This window comes from Pithys albifrons, chromosome 4 (assembly GCF_047495875.1).
Source record: "Pithys albifrons albifrons isolate INPA30051 chromosome 4, PitAlb_v1, whole genome shotgun sequence".
NCBI classification, from domain to species: domain Eukaryota; kingdom Metazoa; phylum Chordata; class Aves; order Passeriformes; family Thamnophilidae; genus Pithys; species Pithys albifrons.
In genome coordinates, this window is record NC_092461.1 from 49,087,989 (window position 1) to 49,106,030 (window position 18,042).

At 37.8% G+C, this 18,042-nt stretch overlaps 1 protein-coding gene across 1 annotated transcript in view; it reads left to right on the plus strand.

Moving 5' to 3' along the window:
- UBR5 (ubiquitin protein ligase E3 component n-recognin 5) overlaps window positions 1–18,042 on the plus strand; it is an 81,936-nt gene that overhangs the window by 13,821 nt on the left and 50,073 nt on the right. The window contains exons 2-8 of the mRNA XM_071554055.1: window positions 4,076–4,120; window positions 4,592–4,673; window positions 4,849–4,925; window positions 5,711–5,830; window positions 8,804–8,993; window positions 10,661–10,820; window positions 17,434–17,583. Of these exons, the coding sequence (XP_071410156.1) occupies window positions 4,076–4,120; window positions 4,592–4,673; window positions 4,849–4,925; window positions 5,711–5,830; window positions 8,804–8,993; window positions 10,661–10,820; window positions 17,434–17,583 (824 nt within the window). The remainder of the gene's footprint in view (window positions 1–4,075; window positions 4,121–4,591; window positions 4,674–4,848; window positions 4,926–5,710; window positions 5,831–8,803; window positions 8,994–10,660; window positions 10,821–17,433; window positions 17,584–18,042) is intronic.

An 18,042-nucleotide genomic window follows, 5' to 3' on the forward strand; every position in this document is an offset into this window, starting at 1 on the left:
AGAAATTAATCTCTGAGATGGGAGAAATTGTTTTGGTACTTAAAAATAAATGTGCTGTACTGTTATTTGATCAAAGCTGCAGAATGTTAGATTAGGTATTTGCACCTGTAAATACTGTTTCTGTTCAACAGTAAGTAAGTTTTTGAGGGGAAAATTATGTACATCTTGCTACATAAGATTTCTGTTTACAGTGCATTGTGCTTTTCATGTTCACTTGCCTATCTGAGAAGATCTTGCAGATGCAGATGATGTAGGGGGGGATGTGTGTGTTTTATTTTTTTATTCTTGCAACTGTTAGTTTCCTAACTTGCAGGTAGAAAGATGAGTATACATGGACTAAACTGTTCTAACACCGCAAAGCAGTAAGAAGGTTCAGCTTACGCCTTGTCTGTTGGTCTGTGAACTGTTGCCGAGGTGATGAAATTGCTTGAGGAGGTTGAACATTCCTGCAGGATGCCTGGCAAGGGAACGCTGTTCCCGGTGCAGGGAAATGAGATAGTGAAGATGTATTGTGTAGGTCTGTAGTGTCTTAAGACAAGTAATTCTTGTGACTGCCTGCTTTGAAACAGAAGATTTTTATTCTTAGAAATTGAGTAAAAGCACAAATTGTAAAGCAGTATTTTCCTTATGTGGATTTAAGCAATTACTTAAATAGGGTAAAGTTATTACAAATATACTGACACACAGACTGACTTATTTTGAAGTGGAGTTTCTCTGAAACTTTTCCTTTTTTGAGTCTGGCTTGGTTTTATAAAGCAAGATGTGGTGAAAGGATGGGTCCTGAGAGAAATTTGTCTGGAAATAGAAATGTACTTTGAAAGAAGTAATATCTTGTGATAAACAAAAGTGGCATGTGGGAAATCTGAGCTGCTGTATTCCTAAACTAGAACCTCTTCAGCTGCTTAGTGTGAACGTAGTTTTCTTCTATTCTCATCAGTTTGTAGAGGCAAGAAATTGTGGCTGCAGAACTGGAAATTGAAAAAATCCATGCTTGGCTTGGGCAAACTGACTGTGTTTTCCTCACAAATGTTTTTGGGTGAATTTCAGTAAGAATATTTAAAGAATGTGTGTCTTGATACAGGAGACATGTCACTAAACTTCTTATCTAAAAGCATTGCCAAGCTAGACCATTTCCCCAAAAATCTTTGTTTGTGATCAAAATACATGTTCCTTCTGACTTGGTCCTTTGAAATAGTTTAATTGTCTTTAATGAAAATGTTTCAAAGCATAGCCTGTTGAGGCACTTGTATTGGAGATTATTTTATCACAGAAAGGTTTTAGTGGAATTGTTGACCTTTCTTAATGTGAGAATTGATTAAATCATCTTTGCCTGTACCTCTTCCTCCAGTGCACCACAAGTTGAAATTATAGCATTGTATTGTTAAAATTAACCTGATCTTAAATAAGCTTTTTCCTTCAAGAAGAGTGGGTGATACAATACCCTGCCATGGTGCAGGTAAAAGGGCTCAGATTGCTGCAGGAAATGTTTTTGTAAAATTATTAGAAGTTTTTATTTGCAGAGACATATTCTCCATACAGAGTGTGCAAACACATCCTTCTGCTTTTTCTTGTTTTCCTGCTGGTTTAGTTTTGTGATGGGTGTTCCTGGGAATGCCGGTGCCAGCACAAGGAAGGGGAGTGGGGGTGAAGCCCCCAGCCCAGCAGGGACAGGAGCTGGGGAACAGCTGCTTTGCACTTGGTGGTGTTCTGCATCACATTCAGGTCCTCCTGGATCTCTGAGCTTATAGGCAGGACTTGGTAATTGTGCTGTTACAGCAGTTGCATATGAGATGGTTGGGGCAGGAGATCGTCTTTTTTTTCTTTCTGTATCCTTCTCTGCTCCTCCTCCTTAAAGGTTGTCAGCAGCCTCTTTTCAACAGTGTTAGATCTTTTTTGACCTGTGCTTGCTGCAGATAGACCTGCTCTCTTGAGACTGGTGTTACTCATGGATTCACTGAGTATTCAGGTCTTAGCTTTCTGTGCATATTTCTTTCCTATTACATCATTATTTTTTACAGGGATGAAATGATGGTGATTTTTTTTTCAGATTGCAGAGTGTCTATTTCTTTGGCAGTGCTCAGATTTTGTGACACAAGGCTCAGATAAGGAAGCTTTAAGTGTTGCTCATAGACTAGTCTAGTAACCATCTCCAGTGAAGTGCTACTTTTTTGACATCAGCTCTTCTTACAGGCCATGCAGTGAATTAAAGGCAGATTTTCCTATTCTGTAATTAAAACTCCTGCCAAGAGAGAAAAGTTAATGGGAAACTGCTCCTGATGGGAAGCTGTTAGGTGGTACACCTAAGACATGAAACTTCAGGGATGTTTAGCTTGTCATACATTATACACAGATCCCTGCTTGCTTTATAAAACTGTAGGATAAGCTGTGGAGTGTGTGCCATTCATCTTTGGGGGTCATTCTACTGCCTCCCACAGCAGTTCACTTTTGTGGGGTACCTTTCCCATACTTTGTGTGTGAAGTTTGTTTTTTCTCTTTTCCTTTTGTGGACTGTCTTCACAGAAGCTTTACCTGCCCGTGTACTCTTGCCCTGTGTGAAATTGGGAGTTTGAAATTGCCTGCTTACAAACCAGCAGCTTGGCTTGGGTGGCAAAAGGCAATGCTAAGCACGTTCCCTCCCTTCCTGCTGTCTTTTCACTGTGGTCCTTTCTTCTTGGGCACGGAGTTATTTCTATCAGTATAAATTACCTTGTTTCTCAAGCAGACATACATATTTTTTTCCTATTTTTTCCCTCAGGACAAGTACTTGTTAAACACTATTGATAATGTTAAGATTTGACTGTTTGTACCTCTAATCTGTATTCTTTCTCATGCTCAGGGTTTGTAAGTATCTGAAGCCTGTTGTCCATAGGAGTCTGTGTGTAGAAACTGAAGTGATGCAAGTGAAAATAAAGGATTTAGAGACATGGATTCAGACAGAGGAGAGCAGTGCTGATGTGCATGTCTTTTTGTTAGGTTTAGAAAGGTGATGGTGATCCATGCTAGGATGAACATGATACCAAAGCTGAAAACTTTTTTCTTGGCTTAGAAGACCTTGCATAATTTTTATGGGGTTCATCTAGATTTTATATCATATGTAAATACTTATGTATTTAATGTATTTATGTAAATACTATGTATATCTTATGTAAATACTCCGAATGCAGGTGGAAGGTCTCTAGGGCCTTTTTCAGATTGTTTGTCTCCTCTGGGAACAAAAGAGCCCAAGCTTTAACTGAAATGACTACCTGATATTACAAGAGTATCTTTGCTGCCTGTAGAGAATCTTTCCTAAGTGTATTGGAAATTACCTTAGAAATTACTCTTCTTGTTTTTCCACTTTGGACACTGCTCTCTAAGCAGGAGTGGTCTGTGGGTTGGCCCTTTTTTGTGTTCTGCCCTTCCATTTGGTGAGGTGCCATGAAAATGAGATGAAAGTACCTTCGGAAACATTCCTTACCTTGTAGTAAAGGTAGTGTTTTACATAACTGTGTAAATAGTGGTGTTTCTCTAGATTGTTTCTTCTACTAGTCAGGATTGGTTGTTTGTCCCTTTTGGTGCTGGCTTTTGTACATCTGTTTTCCTGTCTTTTCTGCTTTGGGGAACTTACTGTCATATTTTTTGTCTGATGTGCCACATTCTCGGGTTTCCTAGAAAATGATCATCTTGTCTGCTCTGGGATACTGTATTCAGGCTTATACAAGGAAATGCAAGTATATCCACAGCTAATGCTCATTCTTTCGTCTCTTATTTTGTATGTGAAGTTGTAAATGGCTGTAATCAGACAGGAGTAGGTGGGTTATTTGATAGTGGCTTGTGAAACACCCAGAAATGTAAGAAAATGTCATTCTGTGACAAGGCTAAAACTCCAAAGCAAAGAAACCTCCAACCCAAAACCTGATTTGAAGCTGAATACTATCCAGTTCTTACACAGACTCCCAGCACCTGGTAGTATTTATATCAAGCTTCATTAAATGTAGTAAGTTACTCCCATAAAGTCCTAAACATGGTTTGTAAGTGGCTGTTGAGTACTCTGGAATATGTCGTCAAATAACAGCTTAATTTCTTTTTGTTTCAGATTGAGAGAAGTTTCAGAGAAGCTGAACAAATATAATTTAAACAGGTAAGCCACGTCACACGCTGCTGTAAATCATTTGGGAAAGTGCAGTTTCTCAGCAGCAAGAAGCAGGTGATTGTACTGTAGATGTAGCCATAGAAATCCTCAATACTATTAATACCAAAGACCAGAAATGCTTCAGATAACACAGGAAGAAAACGGGAGGTTTTCAGCTGGGAAAAAATGTTATTAAATATCCTCCTGTTGAAATCATAGACTCCTTACTTTGAAGTTTTTTGTTGATGATCACATTTAAAACTCTATCTCTTTTAAAGTTTTTTTCCCCTGCGTGTTATGTGCTTAATGACCAAAAATAAATCACAGTGTCTTTAAATATTGCACGTTTAGTCGTTCTTGACTGTTTTTCATATTGGTAACCATCACTGCACAGCTTTCCTTTCATATACAACTTAGATGGTTTTTTCTTCATGTTTTAAATATTTTAAAATGTTCCATATTTTCACTTTTTATTTTCAGCCACCCTCCCCTGAATGTATTGGAACAGGCCACTATCAAACAGTGTGTGGTGGGACCAAATCACGCTGCGTTTCTTCTTGAGGTAAATTACTGAAATCTCCTCAGATAACAAACTTGAAACCATACAGTTAAAATTAGTTCTTCTAACACAAAATTGATCAACATTCTTCGGTAACTGAAGACCTGTGTTTGTATTTTTTCTGTAACTTGTCTTACATTGCAATTTTGAACACTTGCTTTTCTTGTTCTAAATACAGGATGGTAGAGTCTGCAGGATTGGTTTTTCAGTTCAACCAGACAGATTGGAATTGGGTAAACCTGAGAACAGTGATGGGTAAGAATTGCTTTTCTTGTAAAATATTCTTTTGAACTTGATAAGCAGCTTGGCTGCTTTTTTGATTTTGCTTTTATTTGTTTGTTTTCAAAGTAGATTGCTTTTGGAATGGTTACCTTGAGTAGAGAAACCATGGGTATTGGTGATGCAGCCAAACAGCCTAGTCTGACAAACTGGTGTAGGAAGAAATAGTAGATGCCATTCTAAAAGACAGGGCCTCTTTAAGTTCAAAAAACAAACTCCTCCAAAAATAATCCTTGTGAAAGAAAACTGTGTTAAATTGTTGAGCTTTGTGTATAATCCACTCTGAAAGTGGTCCCATCTGTGAGGCTCACTTTCTAGACCTGTGTTCTTTGGTCCAGGTAAGTCCTCCCTGATGAGATTATTTAATGGTTTATATTTGAGTGTAAACCACTTAATATCGAAGTGGAGTGCTCAGGTCAGGTTTATGGGTAGAACACCTGCTGATCACAATTTGTACGTTATGCTGACGGAAACTCAGCACAGTGGCTCACTCAAATCACTAATTAGCTCAATATGTGCTTGCAACTGTGCTGTTATGGATTGCTGATGTACATAAGGTCTGCTAGGCATGCTTTCCACTTCCTTTTTGCAGTGTATGTCTTAATATACAGTTAGATTAGTTTGGAATATTCCCCAAGGGTGTTGCTTAAGCTGGTATGTTACCAGACTAAGTCCCTGAGAATTTTAACCTGGGATTCCAGGTTTTGTTCTTAACCCATTTGGGATTGTTTTGTGACTGATTTACCATCTTTTACTTTCAGTTCAAAGTTGAGCAGTGGCTCAGGGGCAGGAAGGACATCCAGGCCAGGCAGGACTAGTGACTCCCCATGGTTTCTGTCTGGTTCTGAAACTCTGGGCAGACTGGCAGGCAACACCCTTGGGTAAGTTTTGATAGGATTGAGGCTGCAATCTGTTTGTTCCATATTTGAGTATATGTGTATACACATATATAAACTGTATGCAGTATGTGTAAGGGAACATATAACTACAGCAGTTGTATAGGCAGGGTGTAATAAAAAATACTTTACTTGGTTAAAATAAGACATTTAAGTGATCCTTCAGCATCTGGGATATGGAGAGTTCTTCATATATACGTGAAGAATAATTTGGTTTTGGCTGTGTTGTCTTTTTTTGAATGTTTTGTTAGTTCCTTCATTTTTGCAAAGCAGTTCTTTAGAGGGACACTATCAATTTAAACCATGATAGGCTAGAAGCATAAAGAACATGAGTGCATGTATGCAGGAAGAACCTCCATTATCTGCATTGTGCCTTCCTCTCCTTCCCCAGGCCATGGCCAGTGTTTTGATAGCTGGAGTCCTGTTCATAGTGATAGGAAGGGAACATTTGGAAAAAGTTGTCTCTCAGAACCTTTAAAATTGTCCTATATGCTAAATAAGATTTTCTTATCATTAGCTTTAAAATTGATGGTGTCCCTTTTTATAGAAATGTATATTAATCTTTGTTACACAATCACAGTGATCTCTTCATTTTTCTAAGACATGTCAAACTGTGCTGCTTCCTCCTAACTGCAGTGAGGAGAACTGTGTTTACAAGCTGTGATTTCAGCATGTGAACGATTTAAGAGGGAGGAACTGCAGCTTTTCTCTGACAGCAGATTTGTTGTTTATATCACCAAATAAACTGATTTAATTTGGGCCTTAGTTGCATGAAAAATAACCTACCCCATTACCTTCCCGAACTTTTTGTGAAAACATTGTGCATCTGAACCTAAAAATCCATGTGTTAAATGGTAAAGGCAAACTGGTATTGTCATGTTTAAAAACTTACTGTGGGAAATCTGATACATTTTTTCGTTGTTATTTTTAGCGAGGACAAGTGGTTGAAATTGTTTGAACCTGTGTGCTTAGCAGGCCAACCCTGAGGGCTTCTTAATGTCTTCCCTTGCATGTTTCAGAACTAGGTAGCTGAAAATCACTGAACTAGTAGAGTAGCAGTAGGCTCTATAACTACTCTGTTAAATGAAGAGAATAACTTAATAAATTGAGTCTAAAAACACTCAAACTGTAGAGCCCTTAGATTAGATAACTGAATTTGGATATTGCTGCTGCACAGTGGAGAGATGTGGTAAACTGGCAGGTGAACAGAAATGAGCTCAAAGATTTCTGTTCTATATTAATATTTATTTTAGGTTTAGACAGCTTTAATAGCAGTGGCTGTGTCATTATTCTCCTTAACAGAACCAAGTTAGGACACACAGGGACTATTTTAATTATTATATGAATAGAGATGGTTTTAACTGTTAGATGTCTAAACTATGTCATTGTTAGTTTATAACTTAAGGTAGAAAAAGTATCTGTAGTAAGTATTAATATCTGATATGGAACTTTTACTTTAAACCCAAACCTCCCTGCTGAGACCTGAACTGAGAATTGCTGTGGAGGTAGAATGTGAATTCCCCATAGCCCTGTTCTTTTCCCCCTTTTAGAACAGATTAATGTGTTCATTTTATTTAGAATGTCACATTCTTCCTTGTTTTGAGGTGTTTTTTTTTTCTATTTTCAGTAGTAACTTTTTTCTAGAATTCTCTTTCTAACTCATGAGACAAGATTTTTCGTGGAGCCATCCTTGAATTGGTTGTTGTCTTGTCACGGTCTGTGTGGTCACAGGCCAGAATCCTGAGAATGTGGATGTGTCTGACAGGGCCTTGTCTTAGGCAGACACCCGAGTTACTCTGTGGTTGCATGGCCTTGTCAGCAGGAAAAAGAAAACCCAGTAAAAAAAGAGAAGGATGTTAGTAATCAACTTAAGCCTTAAAATGTAAGACAAGTATTCTTAACTAATTAGCTTTTAATAGCTAGATGTGATAGACTTTTAACATAAATTTATTTGATACTGTTTCAGAGAACTTACCTTTTTTCATTTATAATTTTAAATGTTTTTCTTGAAAGGAGATTGAGATTTAAAGTGATTGATAAGGGGAAAGTTCTACTGATACTGATTGTTAAATAGCAGTAATACCACACAATATCCTTTAAGGTCTGTTGCAAGATCAAGTTAACGTTGAAGAACAAACAGGAATCTCTTGCCCTTCATGGCAACAGAGTATCTTGTCTTATGTTCAACTGGATTTGCTTGATACAGTTCCGTGGTGGGAAGTGAAGTTAGCGGGTAATTGTAATGCTGGTGATTTGGCTCTTTATACAATTCAGTGCCCTTTTGCTCCCTTGTTTTGATACTGATTCATAGAAATGAAAAAGCTGTTCAGTCAGTTCAGGCATGTTTTTGCAATATATAAAGTTGATGTTGGTTTCTGCAATAGGAATATGTACAGAGTAGAGTATCTTGAAAACCGTCTGTGAGAATCAGAGAGCTATATGGTGTAAGATTTCTTTTGCAGTGAAGATTACTTGATTTTTACAGTGTAATCTTCAGCAGTTTCTTAAGGTAAATCAAGTATCAGAATCTTTAGAAGACATGTCTGAGTACAGTGACCTTCTGTCAGAGCCACTGTCCATGAAACTGCTGCATGTGTGCTTTTATAGCAGGAAGCTGACAGCTTAGTGTAAGATGTTCTGCTGCTGCTACTCTCGCTTTTGGAAAATCTGGGAATTGATCCATGGGTATATTTTTGTATGTATACATCCACACAGCTCTATGAGTGGGAAAGAACACAACTTCCAGTTGCAGTCCTTGTTTTTTTTGTTTTTCTGTGTATTTCAGAAGTTTATCAATTGTTTGGTGCTCCTGTTCTTACTTTTTGTCTATGAATTCAAGCTGCAGTATTTTTCAGAGGCTATTTGCAAGTTATTAATATTAATAAAACTAAAGACTTCTTGCAGAAGTCCCCAAAATTTGCGGCTGTATGAAAAAAATAAATAATCTAAATCTTCTAGAAGTCGCTGGAGTTCAGGGGTTGGTGGAAGTGGAGGAGGATCTTCTGGTAGATCATCAGCTGCAGCTCGGGATTCCCGAAGGCAGACCAGGGTGATTCGCACAGGACGTGACAGAGGATCTGGACTGCTGGGGAGTCAACCACAGCCGGTGATTCCAGCGTCAGTCATTCCAGAGGAACTCATTTCACAGGTACATGAGCCAGAAACTGCTTGTTGGCGAAAACTTGGAGAGTTTCTCACAGCACGTGTACAGGAGGGTGTTGTAGTGGTGCATTTTCTCCGCAAAGTAATGGCATATAATTAAGAGATTGACTTTCTGTGATGAATTGGTTTTATTCTTAAGCATGGAGTGGGAGTGATAGACTTTTGGATTCTAGAATTTTCATTTCCCAAACTTCTCCTAGACAAGGTATATGTTTAATCTAGATGAGGAAGGCCATGCTCAGTTGCAGGTGGGAGATTTAGTGAGAAAATAAAGTATTTGAGAACAGCATCAAGCATTAAGTGTCTTGAAAGAGTGTAAGGAAGGAGGGCAGGTTGACTGATAAAAGAAATGATCAGTTTTAGATTTAACTGAAAGTCACTGAATATATTTAAGCTCTTTAAAATACTAATAGCTTTTCTTCCTAGACACCTCTATTTAATTTTTTATAAATGTAACTGATGAATGTTGGGTATAAATTGCTCTGCTTTTGCCTCTTAATGCACTAAATGGAATTTATTAAAACATTTTTCTCCATATTTGAAAAAAATAGTATGTGACTAATAAATGCATTGTAGCTATTAGTTTAAAACTAGTTGCTGGTCTGCATTTGAAATACAGATGTTTGTTGCTAGGCCAAAGATGATCAGCTTTGCTTCCCTTGCTGCAATATTTTGCTTTCTTTTTTCTTTTTTTTTTCCTTAATAGCATACTTTGTCTACCTTTAAAACAGATGGTGTCTAATACAATTTTGAGGTAACTCTAAAGCAGAGCAATGAGAAAGATCTTCACAGATAGTGTGAAGGTACATTCTACAGAATCTCAAAAATCTCTATGCTTCTGGCATAGAATGTTCCAACAAAGTTTACCTTTGTGTGCTGTTAGAATGTCCCTTTTTTTTTTGTTTGGTGCCTCACTTTTACTGTGTTATGAAGATACCCAGTACTCATTCTTTGTTCTTCACAGAATTTTTGATCTTCCAGAACTCTCATCATCTCTGACATTCAGTAGAGGGTAATCTGGAAAAACAAAGTGCTCTGAGTCCTGGACTTAGTGGAACAGACCAGAATTCTCTGGGTTTTTTTGTAAATTCATTGCATCTATTTAACATTTGGAAGGTTTTATCTGCATTTGCTCTTTTTTAATAAAGTCTTAAATGTTGCAGAAACAGCTGAAGATAAGCCTTTAGAGGCAGAATGATGAGGAAAATAAAGGCAATAAGGTGGTTACGTTTTGGAGGACAGCAGAAAGAAACCAGGCAGGGATTGAGGTGTAGTTTTGGAACAAGTTGATTGCAAACTCTGTTGATTGACATACTAAGTTTAAACACTCCTGGGTTTGAGAATGTTTTGTATGTTTCTGTAGATTTCGCTTATCCTTTAACTACAGCATTAAGCATTCCAAGAAGTAGATTCTAAGAATCCTTTAGGAAATTCAGCACCAAAATTGAAAATCAGTAGCCAAGCTGAAACTGAGAGAAAGCTTGATCTCTAGTACAAGATACTGAGAAAAACTGATATGAGCCTCTGTCTGTACCTACTGTGATTGACCTGTGGGTTTTATTTGACTTCTTTTAGAAGTAAGCATTCTTTTCTTAGAAGTAAAGGTTGGTAAACTGAGAATGACCAGTAAACAATTACACTCTACTCTTACAGGCACAAGTTGTTTTACAAGGAAAGTCCAGAAGTATTATTATTCGGGAACTCCAGCGAACAAATCTTGATGTAAATCTTGCTGTAAATAATTTATTGAGTCGTGATGATGAAGATGGGGATGATGGGGATGACACAGCAAGTGAATCATATCTTCCTGGAGGTTTGTATCCTGCACCTTTTGATAAGAAAATGCCAATGCATTCTTATATTTCTGTATTCAAGTATTGGCAGCGAGTTCTGTGCTGTGCAAGGGATGCAGCGAAGACAGTTCTTGCTTATGGGAGCAAAGTCTAAAGAGGCACAAAACAAAAGGTGCACTGGGGGTGCCTTGAGGGTTTAGGTTAGTTGTTGATGAGTACCTGTTGATACTGTTTGTAGGTGGAATGGAAGTTATTTTTTGCTTTAGGATCTCAGGCATCATAACATCAGCATTACTTAAGTCTGTTTTGCTGCTCAATGACATGCTGAGACTGCTGTGTGGCTTGCTCCTAAAAGCTGATTCTAAAACCTTCTAGTGACCTGCATGTTTTTTCCTACTAACATATATTCTTAATATTTATACAAGTTTATAGAGCAAAAATTATAGAGCTTTTTTCAAATCAAAATGCCTCAGTTGAGGGCAAAACAGTGTACAGTGGTTACAATTAGATTGAGAATTTATTTTTCATCTCAATTTCCCCTTACAAAAGCTGCAATATTCTGGCTATACCAGCAAAATGCTTTAATTGAAGTGCAACTATTTTTGAAATGTTGTCTGTCCTATACAATTGCTTTTTATGAAACACTTTGGGTTTTCTTTTGCATTGGTTAAATAATTTAGGCAATCTTTTCATGCTGAGTAAACAGATTTGAAAACACAGCAACCAAATCTAATGTTCGTGTTAAGTGCACTTCATGAAAAGGACACATCTAAATTCTGACTACATAGTAACTTTTCTTTCTGTGTGTCAAAATCATGTTTTGATATTTTTCTAGTAAGTGGGTTTTTTTCTGCTCGTCTGGTTCACCATGAAGGTTCATGGACTTCCTTCATCTTTATCCTGTCAGTCATGTGATTAGACAAAGGGGTTTTTTTAAATTTCTGCAACAAAGGCTTTGTGTTTTATTTTGCCTCTTCTAGTTTTAGTTGCATCTGTCAAGCATCATTATTTTGCTGTAGTATCAAAAATATTCTGGTGGGAGGGGAGAAAAATTTTTAAGTCGTGTGTTTTAGTGACCAGTTTAATAGCATTAGACAGATGCACTGGAGGAATTAAATTCTCCGAAGTATTTCCAGGTGTTCGAAGCAGGAGTTCTTAGTCTTAAGCACACCTGAATGCATTTCTCCAGAACTGGCCTTCAGAAGATACATCAATGTTAGGAACTTCTGCTGTAAATTATTACTTTTAACCACACTAAACAGCTTTCTTACAGCATTAACTGTTCTCTTAGTGCCTATTGAGATCATAAGGATCAGTTAACAGGGACCATCTGACAACCTGTGACTGGTAACTTTTATTTGAAAATGCCTCCACTGCAGTCTGTGAGTCTTGTGTACTTGAGAGAGGTTAAAGCAGTAAGCAGAGTTTCACTGTCCTCACTGGATGTCCAGAAAACAGTTTTGTCCTTGGCTTGATTTTTAAAGCTTCCTCCTTGATTAGACTAAAATTTCCTATAGAGGATTGCAGCCTCCTAATAATTATTTCCCCTATTTTCTTTTAGCCCACAGAGTAATCCATTTTTTGTGGGAAAAGTACTGCAAATGGCAACTGAAATGAAACTTGATGTCTTTTAACTCCAGTCTTCAAAGATGTAAATCATGATTTGTAGAATGGGCTATCCCTTTTCTGTCTTTAAGTTTTTCAGGAAAATAATCAGTCTGTTGCACAGAAATGACTCGTCAGTGCTGTCACGACTCTACTGTTGGTACATTACATAGTAAAAATCACCAGTCCTTGCTTGTGATACGTGACTATGCGAGCTGGTTTTCTGGAAAACCTGATGGCCAGAGAAACTTGCATGTAGCTCTTTTTTCAAGTACTTTGCTCTAGAAACTTCGCACTCTTCCTGCTTTCACTTGTCATCTCACCTCTGGATGCCCTTTTGGAATTGTAACATCACCTTTCATAAAGGAAAACTGTAGATAATTGATAAATGCTGTATGCATTCAGTTGTTAGGCTGTTTTTAGGATTCTGAAAGATAACTTTGTTTAAAAATTCAGTCAAATTGCACTTTAAAGCTTTTTGATTTTGTTTGTTCCAAGCACAAAAAAAGCAAGGGACAAAACAGCTTTTGCTTTGGGACTTTTGAGGTTCTTGCATTTTGATTAAAAGTGTAGCTAATTTCTCTTTCTCACTTCTTCAGGTCTGATGTTTTGTGACCCTTAAATTTAGGGGTTACTCCTATAAGCCTTCCAAAACAGAAAAGCTTTTTTTAAAGCACTAAGAGTAATGTACTTTTTACTTTAAAAATTATAATAAAATAATTAAAAAGTTATGATACTTTCCGAGTACTGTGAAATCAATAAATTCTTGTTCAATACATCATAATTTCATTAATATATCAGTTGTGATAATTCCAGTTAGTATGGTAAAAGTCATGCCTCTGAATTTTTTTGAGGTAACAAAAAACATGTCTCAATTCTTCCTGAATTCTTCAAAATTTCTTAAGGGAAGAGCAGAACTTCCCTGTAGAGATTGCCATCAGTGAGTGTCTCTTAAATATTTATTTTTGAACCCTAGTGTACTTTGATTTTTTTTTTTTGGCTCTCTAGTCCTGTTTCTTTTGTTTTATGATTGCTAGCAGAGAGGAACGTGAGTTCATTTGATTCATAACAAATACATAAGGAAAATAATCAAGGTAAAAACTAAATAGAACAAGATCATGTAGCATTGAAAAGACTTGAAGGCCTCTAGAAATGTTATCCAGCTCATATCAAGTTGTATTAGAAGCTTCTTCTGGGCTTTATGTTCTGTTAATTTTCTGAATAGAGATTCTGTAGAAGTTAAAATGTCTTGTTTGTGTAGTTCGATGTGTGCATGTTTACTCAGGAACTGCTGCATCACCCAGGTGGTCCTCGTTAGTGAGACTTGTGAAACTGAGCTTGGCAACATCCAGGCTGCTCTGGAGAGGGGAGGGAAGGGCTGGTGCTGCAGCAGGACTGTCTGTGCTGGGTTGCAGTGAGGGAACGTGGGAACTGCAGCACATCACAGGGTTGGCTCAGTGGTTTACCTTTGGGGAAACAATCAGATAGTGGGGTTGGGTATTTTGTGGGTTTGTTCTTGTTGGTTTGTTTTCTTTGTTGTTTGGTTGTTTTTTATGAACTTGAAGTTGGGTAATATTTTGGATAAATACTATCTTATCAAGAGACGAATTCTGGAATTCTGTTTTAGTCTAGTTTCCTAGGAAACAAGAATACATTTTTCTCTCCCTTCACTGTCACAGCTTTGCCAATTTAATCCAAACTTGAAAGAGGAGGAGGTACTGAACACATTGAATTCTTGAGTATTTCCGAAAAGTATGCAGCTGAGAAGGGGGGAGAGAACTTAGGATTGCCCCTTCAAGGGAAAAAGTTTTAAAGTGAACTCAACTTGAGATCTGAGTTGATCTGAGCAATGCCTTCAGTTAATAAATCTAGTGATAACGCTCTGCATGGAGCTACTGGAAACAAAAATTGTCTTAGTACTCAAATTGTTGATTATGTGCATAGTGAAACTGTTTTTTTAATTGGTGGGGGTTCTGATATTTTTCTTGTTTTTTTTTCTTTCCTCTGAACTGGATATCATTTTCCTTCCAATTTTCTCTGGTATTTATTAGTGAATTTATCTTTATTGGAAGATGCCTCCATTACAGTCTGGGTATTTTCTTACCAAATTGGTAAGTTGGTCAGAATTATCGCATCTGAATGTAAAGGGTGCGTTCTGATTCTGGTCTAACCCAGCGTAAGAGATGAATGATATAATCCAATGGGATTTGTCTGAAGAGCTGGAAAATAAAGTCTTAGAGAATGTTTTGTTTTGTTTTTACCCCCCCCTCGATTCTTGAACTGGATGTAGCCTTGCAGTATCTGTGTTTTCACAGCGCTAAAAAAATTCCAGTGATGTTTGAAGGGGAGTGGATTTGGCTCCTATCCCTACTGGTTTTAGCACCTTTCTTTGCTGGTATAGAAAATGGAAGAAGGGGGATCTCTTTCAGAAATACTGGAAGAAAATTAAAATCTGATTTGAAGCTGAAATAAGAGGGTAAGAAAAGGCTTCATTTCCATACTCATCTTAATACATACTTAGCAAAAGAACACGTAGTTTTGGTTCTTAAGTCTGGTAGCTTAAATTTTTTCTTCCCTTTTTGGAAACACAGCTAGACTGAAGATTCCTGACATGGTGGAAGGTGTGTGTGTGTGTGAGTGTGTCACAACTTAGTGTTTTCTGTCAAGAGGATTTCCTGTTCACCTTACCTTTAAAAACCCAATATTGTCCATTTTGAATGAGGGTGTGGAGAGTTCTTTTCTGTACTGACCAATTCTGTTCCTAAAAGAGATGAAAGTTTTTCAGTTTTTTTTCTGGACAGTGACTGAAAAAACCCAGAAACAGTTGCTAGACTGTAGAGAGGTTGGAGCTTACCTAAGGAAGAGATGGTTGTGGTGTGGGAGGAGGGAAAAGGGAACAGCATGTCATTGAGATACAACAGAATCTCAGCTGTGTTTCCAGCTCTAAAACTCTTATTGTACTTTCAAGTTGACCCTCTGAAGGTGAGATTTACTGCAGCTTTGTGGTTGTGGAAAGACAGTGAAAAGCAGATAAAGTAGCTGGCAGAATGAGGTACTTTGAGTGATCTGAATTGTTTTACTAAGGCAGAGCCTGTTTGCCAAATGTGATTTTTTTCCTAGGATTTACAAGCAGTCTGTCAAGGATGACTTCCTAAAATGTCCTGCATGAAGGATGGAGTCCCAAATGGGATGCTTTTAGAGGCACAGTCTACACTTGAGTGGATTACTTAATTAATGCAAAAAGCATTCATGCAGGTCTTGCTTTGAAATCTGCAGCCAGCGCTCACTTAGAGTGGTGTTTTTCTGGGGGACAGCTGGTTGTACTTGGTATGTGTTACATTTCCTGGAGATGAGAGTATAGAAAAATACAAGGATGAATGTGCTGATGTGCAGGGGTGTGAAAGTCTTAAGTGATTTAATACAAACTCTAAGTGCAGACTTTTGGCTCCTTTTCAGTTTTTGGATATCTTCTACTTTGTGTGTTTTGCCCTCTCCCCTCCTTTCATCCCAGACACAGAAAAAAAGACCCATAATAATCAGTTCCTGCTGTTAAGGGTGCTGTTATTTGACTTCAAACCTTGTTTTCTAGCCACTCTTTGTTTTATGCTTGGGATAAGAAGGAGGCTGAGAACTGGATGTACTGAAATTCCACATGCTTCTTCCAGGTTTCCTGGAGGCAGCCTGTGAGTGTGTCCTCACATTTGCTTCACCGGTGGTGAAAGAGATGAGGTTATCCTGCTGCCAGAAGGCACTATCACTATCCTGCCATTCCCTCACAGGGTGGTGAGCTTTGTGTGCCTGTATGGGCTAGTGGAACCTAATTTCGGGAGCCTGATTTTTTTTTTAAGTCACAGTTGCCTGAATATATTTGGGAAGGGGCAGACCTATCTCAGTTGGTAGCAGTAGGATCTGGTCGGCTTTGCTGCATATGGTGAGGCACCAACTTTGGGGCTCTGGCTACCTAGTTAAGTCAGTCTGAAGATCCCTTCCCACCTTACTTCTCTACCCTGTGAACTTCAGTTTCAAGCCAGGTGAATGTGCCAGTTGTAGAATTAGAAATCCCACCTTGCCCCACAGAGGTGCCTGACACAGGGATGGATGAAGGAGAAAAGTAGGATTGTTCTTTCTGTAGCAGCAAGGTGGTAGTCAGGGTCACTTGTCTTGTCAGTCTGTATTGTTGGACTTCAGTGAGTTACGTGAATATCCAGTAGCCTCTTTTGTGTGTGGATAGTAGCTTTAGTTTAGTAAGGGGAGGGAGATTGTTTTACACTTTAATGATCGTTACTTCAGGGAAACTCAAGTTTTCCAACATAGAAACATAGGGCAGTCATAGTATTTAAGGTCAACTTTTTGATTTGGTTGTGGGTTTTTTTTGTTTTTTTTGGTTGGTTGGTTGGTTTTTTAAACTGGATGGTATTAAAACATTGTGCTTTTTCCAGATAACTTGTTGTTCTTCATGTAGCTACCATTTAAAGCTTTGTACTGAGAGCTGCAAGGTACTAGCTTGTGAATTAAACAAGTATGTCACTCCCTGAAAGAGACATTCCATGGAGAAATGCACAGTCTTTGGCACCAAAGACGTGGCTTTGTGAAGGCCGGCTCTCCGTTGGCTCCGTCCTCCCTTCATTCTTTGGAGTTCTGCATCACATGCATGAGTGTGTGTGCACACGTGTATGTGTGTCTGTCTTATCCTAGGGCTTTGTTCATTCAAGTGATAGGCAAAAGTTTGAATTTTTGGGATACAGAAAAATACATTTTGGGCAAGTCTTGTTTGGGAAATGTGGTTAGATAAGCGACTGAGCAGTTCTTGTAGGGAAAATGGTTTTGTCCTTCACTAGTTTGCCAAGCTGGATTGTAAATGTGGTTGCAGAGGAGGCACATGAGTTTGCACTGGTGAATCTGAAGAGCAGAAATTCAATTAATAGATAGGATATTTTTTTTGTTTTGATATTTGTTTAGTTGATGGTCTCTCTAGCTGATGTTTTAAGTAGCTGATTATTCACTTAAGACCCTTGTCTCCTCTTATAGAGGATCTTATGTCTCTTCTGGATGCTGACATACATTCTGCTCACCCAAGTGTCATTATTGATGCTGATGCTATGTTTTCAGAAGATATTAGTTACTTTGGTTATCCATCCTTTCGGCGCTCATCACTTTCCAGGCTAGGCTCATCCAGAGGTAATTTTGCACCTTTTTTCTTTGTAATAAGTAGTTTGCTGTGGAAAAAGCTAGTGATAGTACACACTGGTGGTTTAGATTCTGATATAATGCGAAAATAGACTATAATATGTTGTCAAATATAGAGTAGACAAATAGACTGTTACTCATCAAAATTATTAATGAATTCTGATTATTAGCAGGTAAGTTCTGCAAGAAGCTTGGTAGTCATGTATTTTAAATCTAATTGTTGATCACTGTTGTTGCCAGGTGTTACAAAATTTTGCATGTTAAGTTTATTTTAAACAGTAGTGTATGTACCTACTAATACATAGATTACATTAAAAATATTTAATTTGGCTCAAAAATGAGCAACAGTTGATGACATGCAGCATTCTTAATATTTTCTTTCTTTTTTTTCCTTCCTTATTTCTTTTGGGTTGCTCTTTGTACACTGTTCTTCATATTTCTTTAGTTGTT